Genomic DNA, 12,346 nt, shown 5'->3' on the forward strand with positions numbered 1-12,346 from the left:
TAAAATCACATTTTATTTAAAAAAATGAATAGCGCTTTTATTGATAAATGGGATCTAGCAGAGGTAAATGGCAAATACTGTATTAAACATGTATGCGTTCAATATTGCTTGCAATTGATATGTCAACATCTAGTATTAAGTACTTTTACGTAAATTGTTATGGCTGTATTGTTTTAAAAACCCAATAATGTTGTGGGTCCATCAGACCCGCGAACATTGTGTGAATAAAAAAACATGAACATCACACAAGGGTTAAGCCAGAAACAATAGGAGGGTGGAAGGTCGTAGTGGATGGGTGAATGCATAACGCGAATGTCTAGCAATCCAAATGTTGCGAGTTTGAATCTCATCATGGACAACTTCAGCATTTAACTTCTTACGGTATAGGGGACGCTTGCATCTTACTTGGCCAAAAGCCAGGGAAAATGCAGCGCAAATTCAAATAAAATTATATCAAAATCAAACTTTCATTAAATCACACATGTAAGATACTAAATTAAAGCTACACTCGGTGTGAAAGCATAAGAAGCTATTATCTGATGATAGCACAACAGTAAACAAAGAGGGTAGCATATTTCAACCCTGCAGGCGCTACACAAAACGCAGAAATAAATTATAAAACATGCCTTACCTTTGATGAGCTTCTTTTGTTGGCACTCCAATATGTCCCATAAACATCACAATTGGTCCTTTTGTTCGATTAATTCTGTCCATATGTATCCAAAATGTCCATTTATTTGGCGCGTTTGATCCAGAAAAAAACAGCTTCCAAATTGCGCAACGTCACTACAAAATATTTCAAAAGTTGCCTGTAAACTTTGCCAAAACATTTCAAACTACTTTTGTAAAACAACTTTAAGTATTTTTAAACGTTAATAATCATTCAAATTGAAGACGGGTCTATCTGTGTTCAATACAGGAAGACAACAAACCAAGCTTTTTTTCAAGTCTTGCCCAACTCTCAACAGTGTTACGCAGTTCCTAGATGGCCATACTTCTTCATTGCACAAAGGAATAACCTCAACAAAATTCCAAAGACTGGTGACATCCAGTGGAAGCGGTAGAAACTGAAAACAAGTTCCTAAGAAATATTGTTTCCCAATGAGAACACACTGAACAGACAGAGACCTAAAAAAAAAAATCTGAACTGTTAGTCCTCGGGATTTTGCCTGCTACATAAGTTCTGTTATACTCATAGACATGATTCAAACAGTTTTAGAAACTTCAGAGTGTTTTCTATCAAAATATACTAATAATATGCATATCTTATATTCCTGGCATGAGTAGCAGGAAGTTGAAATTGGGCATGCTATTTATCCAAAAGTGAAAATACTGCCCCCTATACCTTAAGAAGTTAAGCTAATTAACAACTTTGCAACTACTTAGCATGTTAGCTAACCCTTCCCCTACCCCTAACCTTTTAACCTAAATCTTAACTGTAACCCTAATCTTAACCCCTAACCCATAGAGCTAGCTGACGTTAGCGTTAGCCACCTAACCACCTAGCTAACCTTAGCCACAACAAATTGGAATTCGTAACTTAATGTACGAATTGGAATCTGTAACATATTGCACAAATTGCAATTCATGACATATCATACAAATTATACATTTTAAAATGTCATACTATTAAGGATGATGGACATCCACAAATTAATACATACCATACGGAACGTAACATTCATGTATCATACTATACTGAACAAAAATATGAACGCTATATGTAATGTGTTGGTCCCATGTTTCATGAGCTGAAATAAATGAGCCCAGAAATTTTTCAGACACACAAAAACCTAATTTCTCTATGATTTTGTGCACAAATTTGCTTACATCCCTATTAGTGAACCTTTATCTTTTGCCAATATAATTCATCCACCTGACAGGTGTGGCATTTTAAGAAGCTGATTAAATAGCATGATCATTAAAAAGGTGCACCTTGTGCTGGGGACAATATAGGGCCACTCTAAAATGAGCAGTTTTGTCACACAACACAATGCCACAGAAGTTTTGAGAGAGCATACAATTGTCATGCTGACTGCAGGAAGGTCCACCAGAGCTGTTGCAAAATAATTTAATGTTAATTTCTCTACCATAAGCCACCTCCAACGTCATTGTAGAGAATTTGGCGGTACATCCAACCGGCTTCACAACCGCAGACCACATGTAACCACGTCAGCCCAGGACCTCCACATCCGGCTTCTTCACCTACGGGATTGTCTGAGACCAGCCACCTAGACAGCTGATGAAATTGAGGAGTATTTCTGTCTTTAATTGAGCCCTTTTGTGGGGAAAAACTAATTATGTTTGACTGGGCTCCCCAGTGGGTGGGCCTTGCTCCCAAGTGAGTGGGCCTATGCCCTCCCAGACCAACCCATGGCTGTGCCCCTGCCCAGTCATGTGAAATCCATAGATAATTAATTTATTTAAATTGACTGATTTCCTTATATGACCTGTAACACAGTAAAATCATTGAAATTGTTGCATGATGCGTTTATATTTATGTTCAGTATAAATGTGTCACGGATTTACATACAGAATAATACGAACTGCTCTGAGATCACGTTGGACCATCACAGCGACAGACACACACATACACGAACCGCCACGCACACTATGCACAAATGCACAAACTACTTCTGAGCAATTAACCAAAATGTGGGTTATTTTTTGGTTTTTAGCATGAGGTTGTAAGTAACAAGAACATTTGCCAGGACGTAGACATGTCTGATATTTTCTGAAAGCTTAAATTCTTGTTAATCTAACTGCACTGTCAAATTTAAATTATCTATTACAGTGAAAGAATACCATGCTATTGTTTGAGGAGAGTGCACAGTTATTGTCACGACTTCTCCCGGAATTGGTCCCTCTTCTTGTTCGAGTGGCGTTCGGCGGTCGACGTCACCGGCCTTCTAGCCATCACCGATCCACTTTTCATTTTCCATTTGTTTTGTCTTTGTTTTTTACACACCTGGTTTCAATTCCCTCATTACATGTTCATTATTTAACCCTCTGGTTTCCACCATGTTTGTGTGCATTTTTGTTGTATCTGACGGCTGGTATATTGTTGCCCGGTTTTGTTATTTACACCCGTTTATTTCATGTTTCTGGTATTTTTCCAGCACCTTAGTATTGTGTTTATACTGGTGTTTTCTTGAATTAAATACCTTGTCCACGCATCTCAGCTCTCCTGCGCCTGACTCCTTTCACCAGTTACCCACAGCCTTGACAGTTATGGATTTGAAAATGTATTTGGGCAGGCTTGATACAACATTTTGAACAGAAATGAAATGGTTCATTGAATCAGTCTAAAATGTAGAACACACACTGCTGCCATCTAGCGGTCAAAATCTAAATTGTGCCTAACCTGGAATAATACATTGTGACCTTTCTCTTGCATTTCAAAGATTCTTTGTATTATCTTTTATCAGATCTAATGTGTTACATTATCCTGCATTAATTTCACATTTCCACAAACTTCAAAGTGTTTCCTTTCAAATGGTTTCAAGAACATATCCTTGCTTCAGGTCCTGAGCTACATGCAGGTAGATTTGGGTATGTCATTTTAGGCTAAATTGGAATTAAAGGTCCGATCCTTCGGAGGCTATTCACATTAGCCTACGTTAGCTCAAACGTCCCGTAGGGGGGATACCGGGCAAATAATTGATCAACGTCGGTTCAATTATTTGATTTTTTATTTCTTCTTCTGTGACCTCAATGTGCAGTGTCTGTAGAGATACATCAAATCAAGCTTGGACTGTGCTATGTGGTAGGGAGTTGTAGTTTCCAACAGGCCAATATTCTACATAGTTTAGCGCCAGAAATGTGGTAATTGACTACAATGGCCATAACCCATTGCACAACCACTGACTGCCTGTGTACACTAGGGAGCAGAGAAGAGAGAACGTGCATTTGCTAGGGATAGAAACCAGTTGCTTCAAGAGCCTGAAAATACATGATCTAAATTATTTATAATTGATATTCAGCAGTCATAAAAGTATTCCTTATTTACTTTGAAGAACTACTAAAATAGTGATTTTGTCTGACAGCATAGGCAGCAGCTCTATAGACATGAGATGCTGACTTGGAATTAAATAATAAAGTAATGAAATAAAACAAATATTTTATTCAAGTAATCTGAATAAATAACGGTTAATAAGTGATAAACAATAATGGACAGTCACTATCATCATGGCATTTTTATTAATTGTTTTATTCTGTGTTACAGCATTTAAACGTGAAAATGTGATACTTTTTTCATATTCGAACCGAAACCAAACCAATCTAAAAAAATATCTAATTAGCACACACACACAAACCTCCCTCATGAGAGTGATTGACACTCCACTGATGGCTTTCATGCACTGAGCCACTAGTCACCACCAGTTAGACCCATGCAGTTGCTTTTTTGGTCATTATCAGCCCTTCAATGTTGATATTTTTCTCTTTTCTCTTTTCTCGTGTTTTAACTGGAAAAAGTCTTAAGCAAATAAGACAAGCATTAATTGAGAGTCAGGTGAACTACTGGTCTGGGGAAATGCATCATCAAGTGAAGTTAGGAGGCTGCAGAATGCACAGCACAAAGCAGCAAGGATTGTTTTAAGGTGGAGATATGGTTCTTCTGTTGCAGTCATACGCAATGTTCTTGGCTGGTCATCAATCGACAAGATAATTGAAAAAAACATGCTTATTTTAGTTCATAATATACATAATTTAAATGGCCAAGTTCTATTCACAACTGTATTCAGTTGGTAAGAGACAGACATTCCGTAAATACTAGTAGATTGTCCAGGCAAAATAACATTTCGATTTAGAGCAATAAAGAAATTGAATAAATTAACTGAGCAAACCAGAAACCTTTCAATATATAAATGTAAACATTATTTTAAAACAATTTAAATATAATACATAGAAAGCTTGTGGGACTATAGTAGATGAAGAATCAATATTCTTTAGATTGAGTATTTATTGGGTCATTATGTAAGTATATTATGTATGTTTGTAATAGTGTGTTATATGTGAAAATGTGTTCGTATTATAAATTGTATTTTAATGTTTAAGGACTCTTGGAAGATTAGTCCAAATGGGGACTAAGAGAGATCCAAATCAAATCTCTCTCTCTCTCCCCCCTCTTTCTCTTTCCTTTTCTTTCTCATCTTCTCCACAGGCTACCATTCAGGATGTCAAATTAATTTTTGCTCCAAACAGCTACATCACACAATGTCCCAACCTCAATCGCAAAGAGATCCAAATCAAATCAAATCTCTCTCTCCCCCCCCCCTCTTTCTCTTTCCTTTTCTTTCTCATCTTCCCCACAGGGTACCATTCAGGACGTGAAATTCATTTTTGCTCCAAACGGCTACATCACACAATGTCCCAACCTCAATCGCAGTAAGTAGAGTAACTGTTATTACCCGTATTTATAAAAGTAAGAGTGCTACTCTAGGATCAGTTTAGCCTTTTAGATAGTAATGACATACAATTGCAATTGGCATACAATTGGCATACAATTGCATTGACAGTGGAGACCAGATCTTAGATCAGCACTCTTACTCTGATGTACTTTATGATTACAGGCTAGGTATGATTAGCTTGTTGTTGAGGACATAGGACGGGTTATTCCAACATGTTCCTTGGTCCTTGTTCCCGTACTCTTCTTAATTTTGTATGAAAAGTGAAGAGGTACTGAGAGACAGTGGATATGGCATCCTGGAATGTCTCATTAGGTATACTCCTGTTACTCTTACTAATCCCTCATCACTGAATAAGCTGTTCTCGCTCTCGCTCTCCCTCTTTCTCTCACTCATTCCCTCTTTCTGTCTCTTTCTTTCTCTCGCACCTACACACACATACTCGCATACACACGCACACCCACGCACTCACACACACACACACACACACACACACACACTTTTTCCCTTATCTCTGTCATCATAACCTCCCTCCCTCTTTCTTTCTTCCTCTCTCTCTCTCTCTCTCTCTCTCTCTCTCTCTCTCTATCTCTCTCTCTCTCTCTCTCTCTCTCTCTCTCTCTCTCTCTCTCGCTCTCTCTTTCTCTAAATACCTCCTGTTTATTGCCAAACAAATCAAGATGCAGGGCTTGTGTTGTGCATTTGTGGCGATGCTACTGTCTCTGTTGCTGATCAATAAAGCATGTAATCATAGTCTGTCACTACACTCATCGATACTCGTGTGAACCAGCACTCGTGCCGCAGCCGAGAAGCCAATACAGCACTATTAGCTGCAGGACAACAAGCTTTTTAATATTAATATAGAAGTATATTTCTCTTTCTTCAAACATGCATTCAACATTGTGTAAAGTGTAATTACCTACAATCTTCTAAAAACAGAGCCATGTGGCAAGATAGGAAGTGCAAGGAGATTAAAACCAGACTTCCAATGAGTTCAATCACTCAATTTTCTCTAGCTTTGGTTATCGTCATAAAATATAATTATATTTTGAGCAACATTGTTTTGGTAAAATGTGTATAAATGTACCTCTTCTCTTTTTCTATTATTTTGCCTCCTCTCTAACTCCTTCCTTTTCTCTTGTCCTTTACTCTTTTATCCCCTCTCCTACTCCTGTCTTTCTTTGTCCCTCCTTTTCTCCTGTTGAGGCTGTCCGACATGCAGTGATTTCCTGAGCCTGGTGCAAGGCATCATGGACCTTCAGGAGCTGCTGGCCAAGATGACCCTAAAGGTGAGAGTGACCAGTCACTCTCAAAAAAATAGCATTTTGACCTCAAACAAGCAACCTTATAAGTGATGTGGTGTGATGCTTTATGTCCCAACATTGTACCTGAGAGACCTTAGTCAGAGGACATGAACATGCACACACACAAAGCCTTGTATCAAAGCCCTCTCTTCCTCCTCCAGAGGTCATATAATAGACACAGACACACACACACACAGGGTAAGTATGATCGGAGGTCACAGTGGTGTCATTAAATGGCAGCCATCTCGGCCCTGCGGGACACTAACAGGTGCTGAACATTATGTTCCTCTCAGCACGACCCCCAACCGTGTGTGTGTGTGTGTGTGTCTGTGTGTGTGTGTGTGTGTGTGTGTGTGTGTGTGTGTGTGTGTGTGTGCGTGCGTGCGTGCGTGCGTGCGTGCGTGCGTGCGTGCGTGCGTGTGAAGCAAGGACAGCCCACCAGCCAGCCCTGGGCTTGGTGTCATTCCACTGTAAATAACCGTCTCCTTCATTTTAATGGACCCGAAGCTCTCACTTTGTCAATATCCCAATTGGCACCCTGGTCCCTATTTGGACTAAGGCCCATATGGTTCTGGTCAAAAGTAGTGCACTATATGGGGAATAGGTTGGCATTTGGGGTACAGCCTATCTGACTTCCCTGCTTATACAGCAACGCAGCCGGTAGAAATGGCACTTTCCTCCCCGTGTGTCTGTAAATGAGGGAGGGAAGGATAGAGGGGTGGAAGGGAAGAGGGTGATGAAGGTGGCGGATGAATAATTGCTAACCTCTTGGTTCCCGGCTCACTCTCCATGACACTTTAATATAAAGTGTCATGGAGAGTGAGCTGAGAATAGAAGTTCCATGCATGAATTAGCTGTGTGTGTGTGTGTGTGTGTGTGTGTGTGTGTGTGTGTGTGTGTGTGTGTGTGTGTGTGTGTGTGTGTGTGTGTGTGTGTGTGTGTGTGTGTGTGTGTGTGTGTGTGTGTGTGTGTGTGTGTGTGTGTGTGTGAGTGAGAGATAGAAGAGGTTGCAGATGAGCTTAGTCAGAGCCTACAGTGGGACAAACAAGTATTTAGTCAGCCACCAATTGTGCAAGTTCTCCCACTTAAAAAGATGAGAGGCCTGTAATTTTCATCATAGGGACACTTCAACTATGACAGACAAAATGAGAAAAAAAAATCAGAAAATCACATTGTAGGATTTTTTATGAATTTATTTGCAAATGATGGTGGAAAATAAGTATTTGGTCAATAATAAAAGTTTATGTCAATACTTTGTTATATTCCCTTTGTTGGCAATGACAGAGGTCAAACGTTTTCTGTAAGTCTTCACAAGGTTTTCACACACTGTTGCTGGTCTTTTGGCCCATTCCTCCATGCAGATCTCCTCTAGAGCAGTGATGTTTTGGGGCAGTTGCTGGGCAACACGGACTTTCAACTCCCTCCAAAGATTTTCTATGGGGTTGAGATCTGGAGACTGGCTAGGCCACTCCAGGACTTTGAAATGCTTCTTACGAAGCCACTCCATCGTTGCCCGGGCGGTGTGTTTGGGATCATTGTCATGCTGAAAGACCCAGCCACGTTTCGTCTTCAATGCCCTTGCTGATGGAAGGAGGTTTTCACTCAAAATCTCACGATACATGGCCCCATTCATTCTTTCCTTTACACGGATCAGTCGTCCTGGTCCCTTTGCAGAAAAACAGCCCCAAAGCATGATGTTTCCACCCCCATGCTTCACAGTAGGTATGGTGTTCTTTGGATGCAACTCAGCATTCTTTGTCCTCCAAACACGACGAGTTGAGTTTTTACCAAAAAGTTATATTTTGGTTTCATCTGACCATATGACATTCTCCCAATCTTCTTCTGGATCATCCAAATGCTCTCTAGCAAACTTCAGACGGGCCTGGACATGTACTGGCTTAAGCAGGGGACACATCTGGCACTGCAGGATTTGAGTCCCTGGCAGCGTAGTGTGTTACTGATGGTAGGCTTTGTTACTTTGGTCCCAGCTCTCTGCAGGTCATTCACTAGGTCCCCCCGTGTGGTTCTGGGATTTTTGCTCACTGTTCTTGTGATCATTTTGACCCCACGGGGTGAGATCTTGCGTGGAGCCCCAGATCGAGGGAGATTATCAGTGGTCTTGTATGTCTTCCATTTCCTAATAATTGCTCCCACAGTTGAATTATTCAAACCAAGCTGCTTACCGATTGCAGATTCAGTCTTCCCAGCCTGGTGCAGGTCTACAATTTTGTTTCTGGTGTCCTTTGACAGCTCTTTGGTCTTGGCCATAGTGAAGTATGGAGTGTGACTGTTTAAGGTTGTGGACAGGTGTCTTTTATACTGATAACAAGTTCAAACAGGTGCCATTAATACAGGTAACGAGTGGAGGACAGAGGAGCCTCTTAAAGAAGAAGTTACAGGTCTGTGAGAGCCAGAAATCTTGCTTGTTTGTAGGTGACCAAATACTTATTTTCCACTATAATTTGCAAATAAATTCATTAAAAATCCTACAATGTGATTTTCTGGATTGTTTTCCCTCATTTTGTCTGTCATAGTTGAAGTGTACCTATGATGAAAATTACAGACCTCGCTCATCCTTTTAAGTGGGAGAACTTGCACAATTGGTGGCTGACTAAATACTTTTTTGCCCCACTGTATATGCATATTTTGTGCTGTTGATGACATGAAATGGATGACACACACACTTTATGACAATCTTGTAGCATGTCATATCTTGCATAGAGTATACTGCAAGTGCAGTCTATTTTCTTATGTATTCAATATATTATCCCGGAGTACGAACGCATGCATATATGCTACTCATGCAGGCACTCACGCACACACACACACACACACACACACATGATTGGTATGTCCCGTCGTGCACCTATGATGCTGGTGCTATGGTGCTGGCGAAGCCAGCCTGTAGTGGTCCTGTATTTTAAAAATGTAATGTTAGGTAGTTCCTCACCCTGGAGTCCCCTCAGTCTATGGAGGAACGATCTAACATCAAGTTATAAAATACTGAGCATCACCATATTATTTTGAAATTGTGTTTCAAATATTTAATTTTTGGACAGCTCCTGTCTCCAATGCTCACGGCTCAAATCCCTGTTCCGTCAGAACATGGAACACCTTTCAATCGACGGGTTGATCAGAGCTTATGCCTTAATGACCTCATCCTCAGTGAATTAGTGTGTCCTGGAACCTGTTGCATAAGCTGTGTAAGAGCCCACTAATGAGGATGGGCCCATCGTCTTACTCTATAGATGTTACGAGGTAGTAAAAGGGGCGTAAACCATTCTCAACCCTGAGTGTGTTGTTGACGAAACAGAGGAGAGACCTAAGCCTAGCTGGCTTAGCTAGCCTAGCTAGCCTGGAGCCTCAAGAAACATTTAACACTGCAGGAGCTGTGATTATGTTGCTTTTCCGGGACAATGTTGAGCGCCCGGATTTTCAATGTAGCAACTGTTTGCTTGCAGAGAACTACAGGAGCGAAGTGGCTACTCTTAGCAAACAAGTAGTGAACCTACATAAGTGACTGGGGAACCCACACCCGCCTACTTTTTCTTTCTCTTTTACCCCAGTAGCCGGACACCACTCTGGCCTGGTGGAAGTGTCGCTGCCGTGTCGGCTCTCCACAATCGTCTGGACGGTACCCTGCAGGGATCCCTCCCTGAAGGGGTCTCCCCCTTCCCTGAAGAATGGAGCTAGTAGGATGCTCCTGGATGACTTGGGGGATGTTCCTGTTCTCAATCCAACTAACCAGCCATGGAGATATGTCACTCGCCGTGGAAGTCGGAAACAGCGTCCTATGGCAACGGGGGCCTCCTTGGAGTTGTTAAGTCCAGACCAGACACAGACCAGAAACAGCTTTGCGGGCCTGGATCCAGAGGTACCTGCACCTTAGTCCTCTGTTCTGTCTCCCTCTCTGGTGGCTTCTACCTCGTGTTCAGATCCTCAGAGCTCCCACCCTCATCTGACCGTGAGGCTGTCTGAGGCTCCTGCCCATTCATCATCCACAATGGATACTACATACGGCTCGAGTCCATCGGGCCCACCTCCCTTAAGTCCTCAAGGGGTTTGCAAAAACACTTGAGGTGAAAGAATGGCCGGATCTCCTCAGCCATTGCACCCTGTGCTATCCTGGGGCACGAATACAGGACATTACTTGGCTGCTTCTGACCGTTCTATGACAGATGCCATGAACTGACACTGTCATAGTCCATGTAGGGTCATACAACATTAGGAGGGCTAGAAAATTGATTTTAAAGAACTGATTCTAGCACTGAAAGATTCCCAAAATCGGGCCAATTATTTCAGGTCCGGTACCGTTGTTGGGATGTGGATGTGAAAGATTCAGCAAGCTACTGGCAGTATACACCTGTCTAAAAGATTACTGTAGCTCTGTTGGAATCACTTTCACAGAGTTCATCGAAATCATCTTGGTTCCAGGACTCTATCCACGCATTTCAAGACTGTATTGAGACAATGACATCAAGACCAGTTCAGTTAATCCCTACCATTGTATCACTGAGTTGTTATAATGCTGCAGCAAATGTACATTATCCCAGGGGTGTTGGCAGACACAATGTAAGTAACTTCATTTTTGTCCCCTTAACTGCCATGAATGCCTCTGTTGATCCTAGAGCTATTGTATGCTATAATCATATGCATATGAACCAGAGCTATACTGTTAGCACTGAAGAGGTGTGTATCACCCTGCACAATCAGTTCAAACAAATTTGCATGTCTACTTCTGATAAGCTTCCGAGTAAAGTATTAAAAACAATCATCCCAGAAAAGTGCCATAAATAGCCCACATTAACATATGCAGCCTAAGAAACAAGGTTCATGTAATCAATAATGTAGTAACAGATGACATTCATATGTTTTTTACATTGGATAAAAGCAGAGACTTTGAGCTAGTATATCATTCACTGCAGTTGAGGAACAAATGGGAAAGTAATTCTGCTTTGAAATGTCATAAACTTGTTACCCAACTTTTTAGAAAATGGCCCTTGAATGTTTTGGTACACCTCCTGGAGAGCTCTTCTTTGTCTACACTCATTCATCATCGTTCTCGACCTTAGCCCCACCAATATATTAAAGAATTCACATGTGAGGCCATGTGCTAAGCCGTGAGTACGGTAGTGTACAACCAAGGATTTCAAGACAAAAGGCTGGTTTACACTACTTCTATCAACATGTCTATATACAGTTGTCTTAGTGACATCATGAGGATTCTATTGTCTTCCGACGTACAACTTGTCATTGTGAAAAAGTAGAAACACAAAACGACAGGCTGCATGACATCAGCAGCCTACGGGTCCAAAATAGCATAACTGGTGCATTTTAACACCAATAAACCCATCCGTTTAAAAATGAATTTAGTATATGTGACTGACCGGCTCAAATCAGTCTTATGTAGCAAAATTGTGTTTTTAAACTGGAAAAAAATAGAGACTCAGAGCTACAAAATGGTATATCATCCACTGCATTTTTGGAGAAAAAGAGGGTGAATGTTTTATTATGGTACAACACTATCATCAACTGTTAGATGTTATTTTTAAGGTGTAAACCTCAAAAGGCCTCTCTGTATCTTCCCTCTCTGTGGCAGCTGACAGGGTGTCTTCATCATCCTCCTGTTATGAA

At 41.0% G+C, this 12,346-nt stretch overlaps 1 protein-coding gene across 1 annotated transcript in view; it reads left to right on the plus strand.

The window, feature by feature from the left end:
- Positions 1-12,346, plus strand: part of LOC139412397 (protein kinase C-binding protein NELL1-like) — a 373,856-nt gene that overhangs the window by 122,379 nt on the left and 239,131 nt on the right. Inside the window, exons 6-7 of the mRNA XM_071159206.1 lie at positions 5,316-5,388; positions 6,615-6,697. Of these exons, the coding sequence (XP_071015307.1) occupies positions 5,316-5,388; positions 6,615-6,697 (156 nt within the window). The remainder of the gene's footprint in view (positions 1-5,315; positions 5,389-6,614; positions 6,698-12,346) is intronic.

The sequence above is a fragment of the Oncorhynchus clarkii genome, chromosome 6 (genome assembly GCF_045791955.1).
Source record: "Oncorhynchus clarkii lewisi isolate Uvic-CL-2024 chromosome 6, UVic_Ocla_1.0, whole genome shotgun sequence".
Classification (NCBI taxonomy): domain Eukaryota; kingdom Metazoa; phylum Chordata; class Actinopteri; order Salmoniformes; family Salmonidae; genus Oncorhynchus; species Oncorhynchus clarkii.